This window comes from Poecilia mexicana, unplaced genomic scaffold (genome assembly GCF_051168715.1).
Source record: "Poecilia mexicana isolate PSO_F unplaced genomic scaffold, ASM5116871v1 scaffold_17, whole genome shotgun sequence".
NCBI classification, from domain to species: Eukaryota; Metazoa; Chordata; class Actinopteri; order Cyprinodontiformes; family Poeciliidae; genus Poecilia; species Poecilia mexicana.
In genome coordinates this window covers 6,284,151-6,305,686 of record NW_028263386.1, presented here as the reverse complement: position 1 = coordinate 6,305,686, position 21,536 = coordinate 6,284,151, and the positions used below count along the sequence as shown (strand labels likewise).

The following is a 21,536-nucleotide window of genomic DNA, read 5'->3' as shown; positions in this document are numbered from 1 at the left end:
TATTCCTGTTGCTCTCAGAGTGTTGTTTGAAAGGTCAGTACTCTGTATTTCTTTTAGCACAATCACGTAACTTACCTGCAGTTATTACAAAAAATGTGGTATAAATCAAAAATGAAAGAAATTTGAGTTCGCAATTTAACATCTTGAAACTGGGTCTCTGTCGCTTTAAGAAACTCCTGCTCTTTCCGACACTCCGCCTTCAGCACGACATCACAACTGTACTCCATTACAATGTTTACAAATAGGTGTTGCTTGGTGAGAACAAGCTTTTAGACAAACCTGAATGGTTATCATGGGAGGTTAAAGGATTTCTTGAACATGAATGAAAGAATCAAAGCAACATACATGTGTTTTTGGTTAGGTAATAAACGTAAATAAATAATGTGATGTAAAGCTCAAAAAGTTGACTTTACATAACACTGCCCCTTTTAGAGAGAGGAAAAGATGAACTGGGAGTTTATCTATAGTAATGTAGGTGCAAGTTTGAAAGCAAATCTCTCAATTTACCAAACTATCTTTGTTATAATCCACACATATGGCCTTCATATATAGATAATTATAAAAAATTTGCTTCCTCCATAGCAGTGGTGCCCAAAGGTTTTCCTCACAAGGACCTAATTGTGAAGCATATACTAACTTTTCTCCACAAATACACCTGTCCTTCCATCATCTTTTATTTAATCCTGGGTTGTGACCATAAATCAGCCGGTAAATTGAGAGATTTGCCTTTTGGCTAAGCTGTCTGTCAGATCATCACAGCACCTGAATCACAGCAGACATTGCACCAATCCACCCATCAGTTTCCTGCTCAATTTTTACTTAATTTGTGAAAAATACCCAAATACTTCATTAAAAAGCAAAAATATTTATAAAGATTTTTTTTTACTTGCTCATTAAATAAGCAAACGTGTTTTAATGAAAAGAATCAAGTTGTCTATATATCGGGTATATAAATTAGTTACTGTGGATTCAAAACATAAAAAAGCAAAACACAGTTTATGAAATTTTATTTCTGAGACTAACTTGAGAGAACAGCATTAAGATAAACAAAAACAAATTAAAAAGGTGCTTTTGGGGGGCTTGTCCACACAGGTTGCCAGTTATCTAAGAACCGCCCTTGGCTGCAATGCTTTGAAACAAAGCAAACGTTTAAAATTAGGATCTTTTTATCCACTCCACCTGTTTGTATTCGAACCCGATGGGTACCAGAATCTGTTACCAGTTAATTCCAGGTCCCGATCAGGTTAAAAAAAAGAAAAACGGAAAAGTTAACTTCACAACACAAACAGTTACTCACAGCGACAGATCCTCCATCTTCGCACTCCAAGTCCAGATCCAGTTGATCATATGGATCCTGTAAGAGTGATGACGGTAAATCAGTTCCAAGGGCAATAAATTTAATAACTAATCAGCCGGTATGAATAACAACAAAAAAAATGTGATCATTAACGTACCATTAATCCTCCTGATCGGATTCAAATCCCTCCGTTCAGGTGAATAAAATAAATCTAAAAAAAAAAATATTCGTCGTGTCCAAAGATTTCCATGATCTGTGAATTTAAAATAATAAAAATAAATCTGTGGGAATGTGAGGGGATTGACTTCAAAAAGGATTATTTTTTTCTGTGTCGGACGTCCTTCAGACTGGAGGGTTTAGTTTCCCTCACCTGTGAGCTGTGGTCCAGGAGAGAGGGGCGTGTCAGTCTCACCTGGAAAAGGTGGTGCTGCGTTTGAGGACGACTCGGAAAACTAAGCGTCGTTCAAAAACTAAATCAATCCACCCATCAGCATTTTATGTATTTTACAGATAAATTTGTAGAACAAGGGAATAAATAATAAAGGAATAGGGATACAAATAATCAACAACGTAGTCTTTAGAAAACTGCAATAAAATCTTACATTTTGAAATGCTGAACTGTGAAAATTAAATTTCAGTCGTTAAAACAGAACCCAAGGACAACATAAAAATATAAAATATTGAACACAAGAAAATATTCTTTGATTATGAGACACATTAAGTAAAACAAAGCATTCCCTTAGCAAAAAGTATTTTATTCAACTGTGCTATGCTTATTTTACATTGAAAACGAGGCAATGTACTTAAAGTTAACTGTTTATGGGCTATATTTACTTAGTAGCATAGTGAAGTATACTTGGCTCACAGAACAGTATAAAGATAATTCAGTATATAATAATATGCTGCAAGCAATTTACTAAACATGCTTAAAAGTATGCTTATAACAATTAAGTAAAATAGCAAAAATAATATATTTCAGTTTTAATAATTCATAAAAGTGTACTTAAAGTATGCTTAAACTAAATTGGGACTTGTGAGATACAATAGATGTTAACTAAAATATGAACCACGAGAATACACCTAGTACACTAGTGTACTTGCATACTTAAACGTTTACTATTCTAAAAATAAAATCAACTTTATATATACACATGTACATGAATTTAGAAATATTCCAATGTAATCTGTAGGTTGGCAGAAAAAAATGTGTTGCTGAAGCAGAAGACAGATGATGCGAGAACGTAAAAACCAAAGTTGTAGGTCTGTTTTATATTGAGAACATGAGGCGATTCTTTGAATTAATCCGTTTACTGTATGGTGTTATTATTGTACTTCAGCGCCTCTAGTGGTCGAAACGAATATTACAAAAACAGCAACAAAAAAACGAGTCTCAAAATTCAGTCTGCTCCCATTTAAGTCTCAAGAACTTAGATTTTTTTAAAACTCTTCATGCAAAGTACATTTAATCAGACTTAATATATCACAAGAATGTTGTAGTTTGCTCATCTTAACGGGAAATCTGAAGAAAGAAAACAAGAAATCTTAGATTTAGATTTTTTTTTACAATAGCCAAAATAAAAAAAGTCTTTAGATTTGTAAATGTCTTCACAAAGAAATTTTCTTTTATTTTAACACAGTGCATCAAGACAGATTGTCAAAGATAAAAACACTTTCAATGATCCTACATCTTCAATATTGTAAAATGTATTTTAGGATATTTTGCATTTCTTATAAATTAAAAACAACAAATGTGTTGATTTCTCTGCTGCTACTTTATTGCTTTTATAATGAATGAATCACCATTTCCAAAGTAATCCACTCACCTTTTCAACTAAATAGGATGAAAACATTTATAGGATCCGTTTATAGTTCACTAAAAATTAGCAGATATTACCATCTACAACTTCAACTATGTTATAAAATATTATGCCTTGAACAAAAATGAGCCTTACCTTAAAGATAAAATCATGTTTACTGCAACTATCATATAAATAAGAACTGCGCAGGTAACCCAGGTGAAAAAATAATGTACCTGAGCATATTTTAATTATTTCTAATATCAAATGGTTTATTTTTCAAGATTATAGTCAAAATGTGAAATACATTTTTAAAAACATGCCTCCAATATTTAGTTTTATAATGCATTTTTGACACACTATAGAAAAAAATTCTAATATACTTTGCATTAAATAGATTACTAAAATTACACTTTGGATTATCTTTTAAAAATACTTAATATGTTAAATATTAAGCATGTTAAATTTCAATATATAGAATTTGTTAAAAATAAGAAAATATGAGGTTTACTGAAAGAAAAGAGAAAGAAGAGTTTAACATCTTTTTTCCCATTTATTGAAGATAAATAAAATAAATGTCATCAGGCACAACATAAAGCACAACAGATTCCCCGCCTTGTAAACACAGAATAATATAAGAAGTTATATTAATTTGCAATAAGTATTCAAGTATTACACGTTGCAAAACAAAAACAAATCTTTGGTAAACAGACTGGTTAATTATTACAGTCTAATTTTAGCAGCAAGTGCTGGGCGATAATCTCCAATTTTTTTCATAACAAATCCAATTTTAATCTTTTGTTTTATTTCTTTTCTAAAAATGAAACTATAAATGATAGAAAACACTTTAAAAAGTATTTAAATGATTCCTTCTGTGCGTTGTACGACAGAGTATTAGGGCCAGGCTATGGGTTTAATTTTCTTTAGCTACAAAAATAGTCATAATAAAACAGAATAAAGACAATTTTATCAGGAAAAAAAAAATTATATTACAACAAAAAAAAGTTATTTTAATGAAAAGAAGCATCAAGATCCAACATGAGCAGCTCAGTTTGTGTTTCTTCTTCAAAATAAACTCAGTTTGCACAATCTGCTCAAAAACCTGCTGAAATAATTTGATGCTACTATATTAAAACAAAGTATTTCCTTATTTGTAAAACTGAAACCAAAGTATAAATTCACAAGATGCTCAACATTCTTCATTTAATCCCTTTTTTATGTATTAGTTGTCATAATAATTACGATTTTATTCTGGTAACATTAACGCTTCCACTTTATTATAGTACAACTTCATTCTCATATTCATACGACTGTATTCTTGTCATATTAGGACTTTATTCTCATAATTAACTAATTAAAAAAAACGTAGCGTGGCCCTAATATTTTGTCGAAGAGGGCATGGTGACATCCCACTCCCATGGTGGGAAAAAAAATCCAGATTGTGCAGAAATTAAATCTCCTAAAATAAAAAATTCTAATAATCAATAAGCTTGATTAATCGCCCAGCCTTATTAGCAGATTTATTCAGAGGTTTAATCTTTCCAAGAGAGGAAATAAATCTTCCCCCGTCCGTCAGCACAGACCAGCTCACTGGGATTTCCTGGATTCAGCTCCAAAAACAGAACCGGGCCCCCACACACAAACATTCCCACCTGAAACACAATCAGAGCACAGATTATTTACTAGAAACAGAGGATTACATCCAGCAGAACAGATGGATGAGTGTGTTTTTCAGGAAGGAGCAGGTTTGACCCTAAAGGTCATGGCTCGCCTGTTTTTTGGTGTTTCTGTCCCAAAGCTTCAACGTTCGGTCGTAGGAGGCCGAGATGATGACGGAGTCGGTGAGTTTCAGGTGAGTGATCCTGTCCAGATGGGCCTGAAGAGAAAATATCATCATCATCATTAGGATGAAGGTTATCAATTATTGAGCTCAATCAAGATCATTTAAGAAAACTTGCAGAAACGTAAAAAGTCTTTAAAATTACTCAACTCCCTTCCTGCAAATTGAGTTTATTAATAAAACAGACAAAGTTGCACAAGGCGTATTAGGCCACTGTAGATTAAAAAAAGTACTTAATTTTGGCCAAAAAGCTCAGAAATTAAGATATTAATCCCAGAAATTTTCTGAGGAAAAAACTTCAAAATTTCTAAGTTAGAAAAGTCGACAGTTTTTGACTTTTGGAGTGTCAAAAGTCAAATATTTTCAGTTTTCCAAACCCTGAAATTCTCAAATATTTTTCAAGAAAATCTTTGAGATTATAGTAAAAATTTCTCAGTTTATTTTAATCTTACAAATATTCAAAAAATTCTCAGTTATCAAATTTTGACATTTTCTTGTACATTTGCTCAGTTCTGCCATATTTTGCCTAAAACGTCTCAGTGCTGCCCTCTTGTGTTGAATCGTGGCTACTGCAGTTCCATTTTCCTTATGTTTACAATATAAAACTGTAAAATGTGTCGCAGCCACGATATCTGGCCTGTGGTGACTGTAGCTTAGCATCAGATGTGAGGGTTTTTTGGAGAGGATCTCACAGGTTTTCTGTCGCTCCAGGAGGAAACATCCGGACGCTGATTGAACCACATGTTTCCTTCATCATCTCCACACACCACAAACTCTGAAACACAGAAACATCGCATTTAAACTCCTGAAATAGTGAAAAAAAAATACAGGAAAACACAGTTATAACTCATCTAACTGCTGAACCACGTCAGCCATGTTTTGGATTTGGTGTATTATTCTGACTGAATGAAATTTGTTACAGTTATAAAAACAAGCTTTTAATATTTGATGTTTTTGGTACCTTTATCCACAGTCATGGCGGTTATCAGGCTTCCCTTTTGCTGCTCTTCTTTCTTCTCTTCCTCCTCCTCCTCCTCTTCTTTATCCTCTTTTTCTACCTCCTCTTTCTTCTTGTTGCTGAACTTCATGCTCATAGAGCTAAAACATGAGTATACAGTAGTTTCTGGGCCCAATCCGAACTGAAATCAAATAAAAAATGAAACAAAACTAACTACATCCATAATTCAAGTCAGAATATTATTTCTTTTTTGTTTTGCTTTTAGCAGAAAATTTTTTTTATTTTTTTCAATTAAATCACTGAAAATATATTAACTTTTCAATTAAGTTGTAATATATTGAAATGAATCTGCAGATTGCGACCCAAACACCTTTAAACCAGGCCTGTCATGATTACAGATGTTGCTGGACAATAAACTGTTGTAGAAATTATTGCGATAATATTGTTATTTTGAGACAGTTTTCAACTAATATGATAGTCATGGCATAATAATACAAGAACTCATTCTCAAACTTTAATTCTAAAGAACAGTTAACACTGGAGCTGGAAGACATTTAAATAAATAAAACAACAAATTAAATAAATTATCAAGTTTCTGTAAACAAAATTATCTTTAAAAAAAGAACTAGTTGAGACTAAAACACCACAATGAAGACTTATTATTCAGTTTTTGGTAGAAAGAGAAAAACAATAAATCATCCAAAGTTTGCTTTAATTTATCATGTGATTAATTGATTTATTGCTTATTGTGACAGGATTAGTTTAAACGTATCCTGCTGGAGATTTGTCTTCTTCACTGATGCTGCTGTTCAATGTAGTTTTTATTATTGCAGAATATATCAAAGAAACTCACAAAAAAGCCCAGATGAATTTCTCCGTCGCCTCTTCCAGTCAGCCACACACTTTTCTCATCGTTACGAACAACGCTCAGAATATCGATGCTTTGAATCCAGCTGAGAACGACAGACACGCACAACAAAGATGCACGTAAAACAGGATAATTATCTCCATCACTAATGTTTAATTCTTCGTTTTGGAACAACTTTTTGATTGAGAAAACAAACTTTGAGTTTTGGTGGTTCCACGTGTCGCCTTCGTCTTTGGCCACGTCGCAGAGCATCCCCAGGTAGGTGACGCCCATCAGCAGCGAGCAGTAAAACAGGCGAACCATCGGGTTTCTCACTTTGTAGCTCCTCACCTTCACCAGGCTGCAAGCAGCACAAGAAATACAAACTTTTTAGAGACGAGGATTTACTGCTTGGTTTAAACGCACCAACTCACCGAGTCATCAATGAAAGACTTACTTTGGTCAGAATAGTTTCTGACAAAATTATTCAATTCAGCAACAAATTCTGCAGCACATCTAGATGGTAAGGTTGTCAAAGTCAAGCTAGCATAACTAAGCTACTTCCTTATCTTCCAAAATGACCAAATAAATCATTAACCATTTTAATTTTGAAGCTTTATGGGATCATGAAGAAAAACATTTCACTTCATTCCTGGCTGTAGAAGGAGAGTACTAGCTTAATTTTTTTATTTTTTATCTTTTTACCTGACTTTGGTGTGTTGTTGGTTCCACACCAGCTTCCACACATCAACAACCATGATGTTCATGTAGGAGACGGCGAACTGGTCATCAGGCATCCAACAGGCAGCCGCGATCGGGCCGTCCGATGCCTGCAACCAAAACAGACACAATCACAGAAAGAAGCAATGAAATGAAAGGCTGCACATTTATAAATATACAAATTCAAGTGAATTCTGGCTCTGGATTAAATTTCTCTCTTGCGAGAACCAACGTAAACACCTGGGTTGGATTTACCTGCTTGTGGTCAACCACTGAGTTCTGCTTCCACAGCTCCAGCAGACCGGACTCGTAGCCAGCAAGCATAAAGTCGGCAGTCTGAGAGAAGCACAGCGCTGAGATGGGGCCTTTCCGGTACGCAGAAGTGTCTGTGCACAAGCGACGGAAAATACTCGTTAACTATCAGAGTGATAGTTTAAATCCAGCAGCTGCACGGTGAAGAGATGTACCAGTTCTCCAGGCCCAGCATCTCAGGGAACCGTCTTCAGACACAGTGAGGAATTCTGGGACTTTTCCTTTCTGGGCGACGCCGTGAACGGCACCGCTGTGACCCAGGAAGGTGCTGAAGTGTTCAACCTGGAGGAAGGAACAGGATTAAACCTGAGAAAATGTCTGAATCAGCTGAAAGCTGGAGAGTAGATGTTAGAAACGGGCAGGTCGATTAAAAAGCATCGATAATATTGATAAGATCAATACTTTAGTTTCAGTCTCCGTCTAAACATTTTATTTTACTTTTGTATCGTAGCTTCTCAACGCTACCTCAGAAGTAGGGCAGGAGAATATGGCTGAAAAACCATCACAATATAAATTCATATCAGTTTCATATCAGTCGATATCAATAAATATTGACCAGATTTTTTGTTTTAAATATCTGAAATGCTGCCAAATTGGAGATGTGACCTTAAGCACAGTTTCCACTCCATGCTGTTTTTTAAATTATTTTTCAGCAGTTATGAGGCGCAGAAACTATAAACTGCTACAGCCCAGTTACTCAACAGGTCGTTGCTAGGCAACCAAAGAATGAGTGGGTTGCTAGGTAACCAAAGAGGGAGTGAGTGGGTGGGTTAGCTGATTCCACCAAGCTTTAGTAAAGAGATCTTGTTTTTATTTCTTTTCACTTTATTTACAAACAAACAACACATATATTAGTTTTGTTTTTCCATTTCAAATTTCATCTGAAGCTTAAACAAAATAATTAAAAGAAAAACAATAAAAACATTTAAAAAGGTAAGAAGTTTGATGTTACCTCGGACCTAAATAATAAAAATATTGGTATGGATTTTGGTGATACTGGCCCTGTATTTACGTCAATATGAAAATATCCAGCATCGCACACATCAAACATATTTGGACATTAAAAGTTGAATTTAATGAAGTGTGCGGGTTTCAACTGCTGTGAAATACCTGCAGAGGTTTCCAGAGCTGCACTGTGCCGTCGTCTGAAGCGGTGAAAACAGTCAGCTCTTCTGGTTCCGTTTCCTTCTCCTTGTCTAGAGACGAAATTTCAGAAAAAGCAAAAATATGGGACCATTTTTGTCTGGATATGAGAAAGGACTCGAGGAGTTTAGCTTAGTTTCAGTACCAGCGTTTGGGAGCAGAGAGCAGTGGTTTATGCGCTGCTTGTGGGCAGAAATGTGGCAGATTTCAGTGTTTTTCTCCCAATCCCAAACATGCAGCGCCCCCTCCGAAGAGCCGGCGATCACATGCCGACCCTGCACACAGAAGCACCAAGACTTCAAGACAAACTTAGCAAAGTAACAGAACCAATAAGGCATGTATGTGCTTCATCAACATGCTAAATTATAAACTGAGTCTGTAATTTGCTCACCAGGCAGCAGACGGAGGTGAGCGGATTCCTCCAGGAGATTTCTTTGAGATGCGAACCGACTTCCAGGTCCCAAAAACAAAGCCTCCCGTCATTTGATGAGCTTATCTAGAAGAAAACACGAGAAAACCAAGAGGAAATACTAAATGTAAGGAGTTCTTTTAATGTCCAGTTCAGAGTATTGGTGAGATATCAATCCGAGTTTGTAGCAACCAGTTAGATTTACTTGAGTAATTTTGAAGGGAAAAAAAAGTTATTTCACTGAGTATTTTTATGACGCTGTACTTTCTACTTTTAGTTGAGTAATTTTTTTTATATGAAGCATCTCTACTCTTGAGTAAAATTTCTGGATGAAAAACATTTTTTAACCAAAACCTGTTTTTTAATGAAAAGTTTGAAAAGACAAAGGTTTGCTTGAAAAAAATCTCACAAATTTTAGGTAAATTCCAGAAATTTTTTTGAAAAAAAAAAAAAAAAAACGTGGAAATTTCTGTTTCAACAGTAAAAAATGCTCAACTTTTCAAACAAAGAAATTTTCCAGTTTTTCTTTCTCAAAAATGTTTACGTTTTTTTCTTGAAAATTTTCAAATATTGAAACTCAGAAATTAACAAATTTTTTCAGTATTTTCTGAGATTAATCTGAAAATTTCTGTGCTTTTTGTAGCATTTTTTCAAATATCAAACTCAAGTTTCCTTGTTTTCTCTAGAGACTTTTAAAAAAATGTTCCAGAAAATTTCTGAGATCGTTCTTGAACTTTCTGTTCTCCTCAGCTATTTTTTTTACTTTTCAAACTCAGAAATTTTCCTGTTTTCTCTAGAAAATTTCTGAACTTTATCTGAACATTTTTGAGTTTATCCTACAAAATTTCTAGAATTAATCTCAAAATTTTTAAAAAATTTTTTACTACTCTTTTTTTTGTCTTCTGTTCAGAATGGCCCTGATACGTCATCGTACAACAGATACAGACTTTTGCCAAACAGTTTTCCACATAAAGTCATTTGGAGCGGAGGTGAACTGACAGCGCAGTCGGGAGTCCAGGCGCAGCCGGTGATCCAGTCTCTGTGAACGTTGGGGAACGATTTCAGCAGAGCTGCTTGATTTGGGTCGGCGCTCCAAACCATCAAAGCCTGAAAACAAACACAGGCGTCATCCGAAACACTGCTTTCAAACCGAACAGCAGACATGACAATGTGTGAAATGGAGGCCGGCCGACTAAACGAGCTGAAGTGGTCACCTGATCTTTTCCACCTGACAGCAGCCGCGACCCGTCAGGACTGAACGCCAGGCAGGTGATTCCTCCCTGGTGGCCGCGCAGCAAAGCCTTCGGCTTCAGCGTGGAGGCATCGATCAGATCCTTCAGAGGCGTCAGCGCGATGCTGAAATCATCTGTTTCAGGAAACAGTGAAATTATAATCAGTGATGCACCGACTGCCGTTTTCTGGCCGATCGCCGATCTTGAAAAGGATTTTGGTCGGTTCCATTCTTTTCTTTTTTTACCGTGAAATGTCGCTAAATATAGTCGGAAAGTCGCTGAGTTGTTAACTGCAAACGTGCAGACATGACCCAATGTTGGTCAGATTCTCAAACTTAAGGAAATCGGTTCAACTAATTATAATAACTAGCTCATATATCTTGTTTAAAAGTTGCTTTTAAGTTAGTTTTGTCTTACTTCACATGTACTAAAATATCTGAACTGGAAACTAAACCATAAATTCTTGGTAAGATTTTGTGTTTTTGCAGTGCAGTGAAACATCCCTTTAATTTAATTAAAATAAAATGTATTAATTGAAAAAAAGTAATTTGAGGCCCAGCTCACATAATTTTTCCTTTGTTTTTGTTTTGACTTTTCATGTCGCCCCTAAAACCATGAAGCCCTGAGCAGCCGTCATAATCGCCTACATCAGACTCACAGGAACCAAACACACATTTTTTCCACTGATATTAACTGATTTTAAGTAGAAATCACTCATAAGTCAAATGAAAATAAAAGTGTTTCAATGTGTTTTACCTGAAGCTGAAGCCAGAACCGTGGAGTTCTGCCTCATCACCAGGATGCTGCCGGTTTGCATCCCGATCGTCCTCAGCTGTTTCAGCCCTTCAATAACTCCCTCCTCTCCTTCGTTTTTCCTCCACAGCCTCAAATGTTTGTCGCTTCCTCCAGAAACCAGCAGCTCCGGCCCGCTCCGCTCCGGGTCCTCAGGAACCCACAGCAGGCAGTTCACGGACACCCCGAGATCCGTGGAGGCCCAAATCTTTTCACCTGCAACGACGACAGAGAGTCTTTATATAATACATTTCATCAGTTTATGCTGAAATTACACTGTGATCCCTACAAATGAATGATTTAAATCACTCATCTGAGTGATTGGGCCTTTATTTTTTATTAAAACTAAGTTTTACTTTTAGTTTTAAGAGATTGTTTTTTTTATCTTTTTTTTCACCGTTTATTTTACATAATTTTCAGAAATTTAATTCTACAAACCAAGTTTAACTTTAAAAACAGTTTTAAAATGCCATTTCACAATTTGCCATCAAGATACTTTTTTAAAAATTAGATACTTGACATTTCTTTTAATATTTTTTAATAGAAATTTAATTCTATAAACCACATTCCACTTACATTTACATAGTTAACAGATCACTTTACAGTATGCTATTGAGTTATTTTTGATAATTAACATTTATTTTAAATAACGTTCAGTGATTTAATTGTAAAAACCAGGTTTTACTTTCACATAACCAGTTTTAACCGGACATTTTACAGTGCGCTATTAAGACTGAATCCGATTTAGTTAAAACAAGTCATGTTTTGAAATTAAAAATCACATTTTCTCTCCTCTTAGGTAAACCATTTACTCGTCTGTTAAACTAAAACTCACCTGAATCGGTCCTGAAGAGTTTGATGCCGTCACCGTGGTAACCCACAGCAGCGTAGTCACCGCTCACCGCCACGCAGAGCGCGGCTGGATCCGATGTTACACATCTAGGCTTCTTCTGAGGAGGCTCCAACTCACTCTTGAAATAAAATATAATAATAATTTGAAAAGAATGAAGGTAAACTGCCATTTTGAAATGTTAAAATGTAACAAACTGACTTTATCCGTAATCCAAACACTAAATAAATCAACTAGTGCAGGAGTCTGCAAACACAACACCGCTTTAAAACTTTAGTTATAAAAGATAAGAGACCGAGTATGTTGTTAAATAAAGATATATTAAAAAAATATTTTTCATGTTCTGGTTCTGCTCTGCATCCCCAGAACCAGAACCAAACGAGGAGAAGCAGCATTCAGCTTCTATGCACCACAAATTTGGAACAAACTTCCAGAAAACTGTAAAACAGCTGAAACACTGAGTGCCTTTAAATCTCAACTTAAAACCCACCTGTTTACAGTTGCTTATGGCTAAATTAGGGTTAGAGTGTGGGTTTTGATCTCTTCAATGTTTTTGATGTTTTTATCTATTTATTACTTTCTTTTTATTTCTCTTTCTCACTGTTTCCGAGAGGTTAGAGTCCTTGTCAAACGGCGTTTTGACTAAAGTCAAAAGGGTTGGAGACAGCTTTTTATTTCTCTTTCTCACTGTTTGCGTTTTAATGATGTTTTTTTTAATCTCTTTCTCACATGCTGTTTTTGTTTTAATTATGTAAAGCACTTTGAAATGCCTTGCTGCTGAAATGTGCTATACAAATAAAATTTGATTGATTGATTGAGGTTTCATGTTTATTTGGAACACTTCAGCAGCATGACACTAAAAATGGAAATTATATTCTTTAGATTTATTTTTCTTGCAAAAACATAAATAAAATTGTGTTTCTTCAAATAAAACTAATTTGCTCCAGTAAAGATTTATTAAAAAAGAGGTTTTTTTTTTGTTTTTTAAACCAAATCTTCATGTAACAGTTGCGACTCTAAAGGAGTTTTATTTTGCCGGACTAAGGGGAAAAATGGCTTCTTAGATTGCTAAGGTTGCAGATAGTGTTAGATTTTTGTCTTCTATTTTGGATTTTTATAAATACATTCAACATATAATACAGTAGTTACAACTTAAATTTAATGACATGCCTGGAAAAATATTATTTATGTAAAAATAGGAGCTTACTTCATCACTTTTTAAAGCAATGACTGAGCGGCCAAGTCCTCCTGACCAGAGGTGGAGCTGTTTCACAAACAAAGAGAGACTTTCATTAATGTTTCAATGTATTATGGAGTATTAGGGCCACACTAAGAAAAATAAAATTATGAGACTAAACTTGTACAAGAATAAATTGACAGTAATACAAAAGCCATAATAATATGAGAATATGTAATATTTTGAAAATAAAGTCAAAATATTATGACTTTATTCTCATAATTTTATTTTCTTAGTGTGGCCATAATACCGTGTCATATCATTGCAGTTTTAAAAGTTTGCATTCATCTTCCGTCAACAAACTGAACCCGAGTGCCTCACCGTGTGATCGGAGCCGGCGCTCAGCAGCATGGCGCCGTCCTCCAGGAAGGCGAGCGTCTCCGCGGCGCCGCTGTGAGCCTGGAAGACGCCCACGCAGGTGGAGGTGGACACCGACCAGAGCCTCACCTGGCCGGACACGCAGCCGGAGCAGAGCATGGAGGAGGAGGACGGCGAGAAGCAGAGGCTGCGCACCGACCGCCGGTGACCGCACAGCGACTGAGGGACAAACGCAAAATATATCGCTACTTTCTGGTTTATCCTAAAATTATAAATATCTAAAAGAGATTCACATTTTTGTATGTTTGAACAGTTCTTGATTCACTTTTCCTTCAATAAAATTAAAACAATTTTCAAACATTTTCAAGCACAACTTGGAGAGAAAAACAACACAAACCAACTAAAAAAAGTCAGTTTCAATTCACCGTTATATCTGATAATTTATTACTTTAAGCTAAAATATAACCAAATTTTATGTTTTGAAATGTTTCTCTCACACACAGAAAACACCTGACTGACCTGAAAACAAAACACTAATTGGATTAAGAAGAAAAGTCCTCCAATTTAATAACATTGTTATTAACGTCAATTACAAATATCAATGTATAATTGAGCCATCAGTAATCATAAATACTCATTACATTGAAACAATCCAAGCAAATCTTGTTGAGGTGAATGGCCTTCCTGCTCAAATTAAATGTTTAAACACAATTAACAAAATAGTTATGAAACATAAATCTAAAACATTTTCTAAGTTTTCTGGAATTTAGCAAATGCAAATTATTTTACTAATTCTATCTGACCTAAAACAAGAAAAGTTTTAGTCTGATTTAACTTCAGGCAGTGAGGAAAAAACACTGAAAATATTTGGTTTCAAATACAAATAATTTTTTCCAAATTTAGGCTTTTAATCACATCTTAGATTTAATCTTATTGCAGTTTGAATATCAAGAATTGATACAAAAATCAAGCACTTTTTGAACCTTGAAAACATCTAATTGAAATGTAAGCATTTTCAAAGATTTCAAGCACCAGTACAAAACCTGAATATATTATAAAAGCATCAAAACAATTTGATCAGAACATCATTTATACATTTTTAAGCAACAATCTATTGAATAAAAACTTTTAAATGCTGGAAAAATGAGAAAATCTCAATATTTACCCATTAAACATAAAAACAACTTGGATCTTACATCATTTGCAGCTCTGCTGTCAATATAAAACTTACAGTTTCTATTTTATTCTGCAGCCAATTCCACACGATAACGTTTCCATTCCAGCAACCCGCAGCCAGCAGGTGACCCTCGGGGTCAAAGGTCACACAGTTGAAGGGGCTGGTGCTGGGCAGAGAGGCCACTTCGTTAGCTTTAGCAGAAGACCAAACCTAAGAAAGAGAAAGTTTGATTCAGGAAAAGAAGAACGCTAGAGACCTGTTTGTAGGCAAATATGAGTAAAAACTTTTTCTGTCTCGACACATTTCGGTTTTTTAAAATTTTCTTAGAAAAATGGATACATAAAAATGCTTTCCCACCTCGTAAAATCTCACTTTTTAATAGATGTAATCTGAACCTAATGCTCTTTCACCATTGAGTTAATGTTATTTTGAGTTAATTGTTGCTGCCTAAAACCAATGAATAAACATGACAGCATTGAATTAAACGCAGAGAAGACGAACTTTCAGCGTGAGGTCAAGGGACACAGTGGCGAGGTGTTTCCTGTCCGGTGTGATGTCACTCGCTGTTATTGTGTTAGTGTGGCCGTCAACCAGAGCCGTCCTGCAGCAACAAGAAACCACACACACTCAAAAATAAAATAAAATAATAATAATAACTATAAATAAAGATTTAAATGGTCTCAGGGCTCCTCCCACCTGCATCCGTTCTGGACGTCCCACACCTCCAGTCTCCCGTCGAAGGAAGTGGAAACGAGCCGCGCGTCGTTCAGGAAGACACAGCTGGAGACGCCGTCGCAGCTGCTCACCAGCGACTTCACTTCCTGTTCACAGGACAGAAGAAATCCACACAGATGATCCTCAAAAGAAGAGGTGGGATGATATTTCTCATTACTCTTTTTTCTCATCATGTTACGACTTTATTCTCATAATATTGTCAATCAAGTTTATTTGTATTGCATATTTCAGCATTAAGGCGGGTCAAGGCGATTTACATAATAAAAACACAATAAGTCCTAAAGGAAACATCATACAAACATTACATTTTTATGAGTGCGTCACCAAAATCACAAAAATCAAATATGTTGGTCAATGTTTCATCTACTATGGTTCAAAAGAAACTAAACAAGTGGGTTTTTGTCTTGATTTAAAGGAATTCAGGGTTTCAGCTGTTCTGCAGTTTTCTGGAAGTTTGTTCAGGGGTAATAGCAGAGATAAAAATCTGAATATAATCTCAGTACCTGTCCAGTCTGTGTGTTGACAAAGTGCAGCGTTCCCTGTCCGGTACCAACCACAACCAGCTGTTTGTCCGGACTCAGAACCACACAGGTTGGTTCGGAGGAGAAGGTTGACACCAGCGCACTGAGGTCAAACCAAAAAACTAAATCTTTACAAAAACCTCATATGTTCTTTAAATAATCTAATAAAAACTGATGCAGCTTGCAGACTTTAGTTTTTAATTATAAGCTGGTTGCACTGAGGCGAACACATCTCTAACTGCAACCATAAAGTTAACCTCATCTCTGGAGCGCTGCCTTCGCTGCTGTTCAGACACTCGATCACCCGGACTCCCCGTCTCCCCTGCAGGCCTGCAGCCCAGATGTGAGCTGATGTTTCCGGAGGCTCGTTAAGCGCCTGCTGGACGAAAAGCGCCGGCCATGGGAAGAGTGTCGAGGTGTGGTGCCTCAGGAAACCACGACAGTCGTCCAGATGTTCATCCAGGTCAGCTGATGGACCAAAGGTGACATGAGCAATGAAATGTTTCGGGAACTAAACGTTATAACTCATGGTGAAAATATTTAACAGTGTTTCTTAACAGACTTACAGTGAGGTGTATTTTTGGGCTGTTTATCTAAAGGGAAAGCAACATTTCAGAGAAAAAGACCAATCATCAATCAATAACCAAAAGAAAAACACAAATATGCTTCCTTGAACAGGTTAGTTTATACTTTTATACTAAAGCGTGAAAATGGCTGCAAAAAGATGCTAAATTATAAAACTGTACAGCTTTGAAAAGCAGAACTGGAGCCTCCCACATAACAATAAAGAAAACGGCAAATGGTTTCTGGGTGGTAAGTCAACAACAAAGAATTTGTCTTTTCCAGCAGCCATTGTACATCACATACAGTGATAAAACCAGCTGACCAAACCTGCTGGAGCTCAGACAGGGTTGCTAGGTAACAGACTGTACCTGCTGATTTGTGACGTTACATTCTGAAGGTTTTTAAACAGCTCATTTTCCAGACACTAAAAAACATTAACTTAATACCAAAACATGGCTGTGTCGGGGGTTTTTTTTTGGGTGTTTTCATGGTTGATAATTCTGCAGAATCGGTTAGATTTGGGAACAAAGTTGCAACGCTTGTTACATTTTCAGCTGCTGTGGTTCACTTTCACACTGCACTGTCAAATGAACCAAACTAACTGATAAAACCTGTTCTCCTCCTCGCCTGTGGTGGCGCTGAACCAAGAACCATTGAAGGAAACAATATTAAAGCTCAGAAAAGCACAACTTCCTTCATCACAAAAGGTGAATAAATGAAGTAGCGTCAATAGGATTTCTTTTTTGTCTTTGGTAAAAGACCACAAGCCATTTCTCCTTCTAGCAACAGATTCTCACATTGGTTTAGGTTGTTTTACCCAGAATTCCCCACGCTGTAGTCCACTTCCTGCTTTTGGAGCAGTCTCCGGTCCACTTGGCGTTCACATGTGGTTTCAAACTGCACCAGAATTCACTTAACCGAACTGAGACTGAGGTTTATAAGCAAACCAGAGTTTGCTGTTTTCTAATCACACATTCACACCTCCCCAAACAAACCGGACTTTCTAATAAATCAAACTAGAGTTTGACTAAACTGGACTAAACTGTGCTGATGTGAAAGAACACAAAGCGTTTGGGTTGTTTTTAGAGTCAGCTGAAACTCCAATTCAAGTACAAAAACTGAAAAAGTGAATTCTGCGTAACGGGTCCCCTTTAATGATCATTTATCCTTATCTTCATTCATGCTCACCGTGCAAGTCGTACGTCTCCAGCAGGTGGTGAAGGAGGCCATGGCTCACGTTCGCATGCAGGAAATAATAATTGGAGAGAAGGGAATCAAGAGCCCTCTGCTGTCCAATCTGAATCTGTACGAGTCCAAACGAAGGCAACAAGGAGTTAAAATGCTTTTTCTTTGAACAGGAGTTATGAAACATGCGTATAAATAAATATAAACAAACCAAGCTTGATGGCAGATGCATGAGTGCGTCGGCCTCGGAGTGAAGGAAAGTGTCGTTCCCCTCAGGGTCAGCCGTCGCCCACAGATAACCTGTTCGATTAGAAACATTAGAGCTTATTACAGAATAAAATTTTTTAAAATGGTATTTAAGGAATGATGGGGTTTGCTTTACCTGCCAGAACGAGGTGAGCTCTGTATCTTTCTGTTTCTGTTGGGAGGAAAAATCCCTCAAAGCCTCTTTTCACCTCGGGGTTGCTTAGAGCCAAAACGTCGTCGGTGTTTTGGCAATGAGACGGACCGGTCAGGCTGCAGGAAAAGGTCCAAACAGAGAGAAAAACACAACCTTACAGCGTCCGAAATGCCAATACATCCTAAAAAAACGAAATCTATAAATATTTAGCAAAGGATTTATCACAAAAACCATTTAAATAATAATTTTGATAAAAGGTCAAGATGTGAAAATACCAGAATTATTGCTCTGATTGCATATTCAGGTCAGAAATGTTCTTGAAGCTTCTCTGATCAATAAAGATCAAAACTGATTGATCTCATGTGAATTTTATGTTCTCCAGTCTTTATAAAGGAGATAAAGAAAGAATAGTCACATTGCATTTATACACCAGGCCAAATGGAGCTCATGGATTACTAACTAAAAGATCCAAGAAGTTCTGGCCATATTAACAAATTACCTAAAAAAAAATATTAGGAACCATTATTTGAAAAAATAAATAAATAAATAAATTTTCTTAATTTACGTTTTTATTTTATAACACTAAGAACAAATTTAGCTTTACCCTTTGTTTTTATAATACCTCCTGTAGTAAATCTGTTAAGGCTTTTTAGTTAACATAAATTTTTAGATTTATCACATTTCCCTTTGTGAAATGTCAATAGGACATTCACTCTTTTACACAATAAAGAAGTTTGAAACGTATGTAATATTATATAATTTAGCAATATTCCCTGCACTATTAGTTTAATTCTTTGTGGCCTTTGAAAACTGATTAACATTTTTATTTACCTTTATATTTTAAAATATCTTGTGATTCTTTGGCCAAAGTCACTAACAGCCACATTTGGCTCCGGAGCAGCAAGTTGGAGATCGATGAGTTGGACTCGGTAAACTTTATTCTACTGTAACTAAAGTTTATATTTTAAGGCTTATTTACTCGTTAATAACAGTAGATGGCGCTGTACCTTTGTAAATTCTGCACAATGCGGGTGAAAACTGCCATGGGAACCCGTCCTGTAGGCTTCCTGGAGAGCTGCAGCACTTCCTCCCATGAGACCTGGCCGTCCGGTGAAGACAGGCTGCTACACGTGTTCAGCACAGAGTACAGGTCTCTCTCCTTTAAACCTGCAAATAAAGAGGAAAACACCAACAGACCAGGATGAATCCTTTCTCCAAGTCAAGATTCACACTTCTGAGAAAGTCTGGAAATGGTCCCAGTCAGATGTTGTTACAGTGAAATAATTTATGAATAGAACTTTATGTTCATGGGACAAAAACAAGAAATATTTCAGTTTTTGTGCAAATTATGAGGTAGATGCCTCATAATTTTCAGCTGCAGGATTCTTTACAGACAATAATATTGTTGCGGGCTGTGAAACTGTAAGCCAATTCGTTGAAGTCAAAGGTCATGGTTCTGAATCGGAAAATGATCGACTGTGACCTCTGGTGAACTTTAAGGCTGCATCTCTTTAAAGATTAAACAAATTACAAGAACAAGCATACAAATGAAAATGATTGCTCTCGTTTTCATTTATTGCGATGTTGTTTACTGTAATGTTGCAGAACTTTACCGTTTTTGCTGACAGTGAGAGCTGCGAGGCTCAGACGGAGTCCAGGTACGTCTCTGTACTGGTTGCAGAGTCTCTCCAGGCTGGACTGGATCAGCAGACTCAGAGACTGAGGCAAACCCTGCAGAGTTTCCTTCAGCTGAAACACACAAAAACACAGCCTGCTCTAACTCCCATCAACTCCTCAGGCTCAGAAATAAACCTAAATATGAGCTTATACCTTTTCAAAGGAGGCAAAGTTCTTCAGGTCTTCACAGGCCAGGTGCAGGTAGAGCGGACTCACAGCTCCTTTCTTTGTTATTAACGTCTGGAGCTGAATTCACAGCACAGTTTCTCAGTAAAAACAAGTTCCAGTAACATTCAGGAAGAGGCAGAGAATGTAAAATCAGAACCTGGTTGTTAAATGCAGAGTCACTGAGCTTCTTCCCGAAAACATCCAGCTCCTTCTGAACAATCTCCCTCTTATCCGGCATGCTGAGCTGCCCCAGGGGAAACAGCTCGGCTCCTTTTTTCTTGGCTAAAGTTTGGAGCAGAGGTGAACTGGACGCGACGCTCAGCACTAAGCAGACACCCTGATGAGAAACAACAAAATATTTATACATATAATGTCAAACTAAATAATTTTCCTCTCAGTTTTAATTCTCTTGTAGGGCTGGACAATATGGCGGAAAAACGTATCATGTTATAAGCGCTTCATATCAGTCGGTATCGATAATTACTGATTCAGTTTTGTTTTAAAAATCTGAAATACAACCAAACTGGTGGATAATTTTTCCCGTTTTATCCAGTTTTCTCTCCACATAGTTGCTTTTTATTTTTAAGCAGTTATGAGGCACAGAGGTGAAACCTTAAACTGCTGCTGCGCCAGTTACTGAACAAGTCGTTGCTAGGTAACCAAAGAGTGAGAGGGTTGCTAGGTAACCAAAGAGTGAGAGGGTCGCTAGGTAACCAAAGAGTGAGAGAGTTAGTGGATTCCACCAACTTTGTTAAGCTAGCAATGAGTTAACCCTCTGCCTAAATCTCCCAGAATGCTGTGCGGTTCTGGATCAGAGTTCAGTGAATATTCTATCAGATGTATCATCTATTGACATTGATCACATGTCTGTAGCGATTTATATTGTTATTGATTTATTGCCCTATTCTCTTGGAACCCACTTGAGGAAGCAGCTGTGGGATCCAGTCAGAGCTAAACTGTCCTTTGCCATCCTGGACCAGATCCACTCCATCGACCAGAACCACCAGAGGTTTCTTCTTCTTCTTCCTTTCACTCAGAGTGGAGTGAAACTCCGACAGCAAGTCCCTAATGAATCCAAAAATAAAAGGTTAAAACAGCTGGTGCATAAACTCTCCGTGTAGGAGCTTCTTACTTGTACAGGTGAGGAAGAGGCGATTCCTCCTCTGAGTGTTTATCGTTTCTGAGCCACACAGCGAGGCATCGAAGGAGGTTTTCCACGCAGCGCGCCGACTGGCTGGCAGCTGTGGAGTAAGAGATGACGTCGCAGCGGAGGTTCGTTTTGGATTTCAGTCCAGTTCGGAGGGAATCTGCTAGAGCAGCCTGACAGGAGGGAATAAATGCAGAGATATTTGGCTTAA

The 21,536-nt window shown here is 36.7% G+C and overlaps 1 protein-coding gene across 3 annotated transcripts in view; it reads right to left on the bottom strand.

The window, feature by feature from the left end:
• Positions 1-3,626: 3,626 nt before the first annotated feature.
• The window catches only part of tep1 (telomerase-associated protein 1), a 35,090-nt gene continuing 17,180 nt past the window's right edge, over positions 3,627-21,536 (bottom strand). For 2 of the 3 annotated variants that reach the window (XM_015004986.2, XM_015004987.2), the window contains exons 24-56: positions 21,311-21,498; positions 21,099-21,243; positions 20,336-20,515; positions 20,164-20,256; positions 19,947-20,082; positions 19,341-19,500; positions 18,316-18,449; positions 18,145-18,233; positions 17,937-18,051; positions 16,751-16,777; positions 16,442-16,652; positions 16,167-16,287; positions 15,625-15,749; positions 15,430-15,529; positions 14,983-15,138; positions 13,755-13,970; positions 13,404-13,460; positions 12,182-12,317; positions 11,311-11,562; positions 10,537-10,688; positions 10,322-10,429; positions 9,305-9,409; positions 9,059-9,188; positions 8,881-8,966; positions 7,926-8,052; positions 7,714-7,844; positions 7,444-7,568; positions 6,956-7,099; positions 6,745-6,844; positions 5,895-6,072; positions 5,626-5,708; positions 4,865-4,969; positions 3,627-4,745 (exon numbers count right to left, since the gene is read on the bottom strand). In XM_015004986.2, coding sequence (XP_014860472.2) covers positions 4,626-4,745; positions 4,865-4,969; positions 5,626-5,708; positions 5,895-6,072; positions 6,745-6,844; positions 6,956-7,099; positions 7,444-7,568; positions 7,714-7,844; positions 7,926-8,052; positions 8,881-8,966; positions 9,059-9,188; positions 9,305-9,409; positions 10,322-10,429; positions 10,537-10,688; positions 11,311-11,562; positions 12,182-12,317; positions 13,404-13,460; positions 13,755-13,970; positions 14,983-15,138; positions 15,430-15,529; positions 15,625-15,749; positions 16,167-16,287; positions 16,442-16,652; positions 16,751-16,777; positions 17,937-18,051; positions 18,145-18,233; positions 18,316-18,449; positions 19,341-19,500; positions 19,947-20,082; positions 20,164-20,256; positions 20,336-20,515; positions 21,099-21,243; positions 21,311-21,498 — 4,335 coding nt within the window. In that variant the 3' untranslated portion in view covers positions 3,627-4,625. The remainder of the gene's footprint in view (positions 4,746-4,864; positions 4,970-5,625; positions 5,709-5,894; positions 6,073-6,744; positions 6,845-6,955; positions 7,100-7,443; positions 7,569-7,713; positions 7,845-7,925; positions 8,053-8,880; positions 8,967-9,058; positions 9,189-9,304; positions 9,410-10,321; positions 10,430-10,536; positions 10,689-11,310; positions 11,563-12,181; positions 12,318-13,403; positions 13,461-13,754; positions 13,971-14,982; positions 15,139-15,429; positions 15,530-15,624; positions 15,750-16,166; positions 16,288-16,441; positions 16,653-16,750; positions 16,778-17,936; positions 18,052-18,144; positions 18,234-18,315; positions 18,450-19,340; positions 19,501-19,946; positions 20,083-20,163; positions 20,257-20,335; positions 20,516-21,098; positions 21,244-21,310; positions 21,499-21,536) is intronic. The other variant, XM_088014578.1, reaches the window with a different exon arrangement.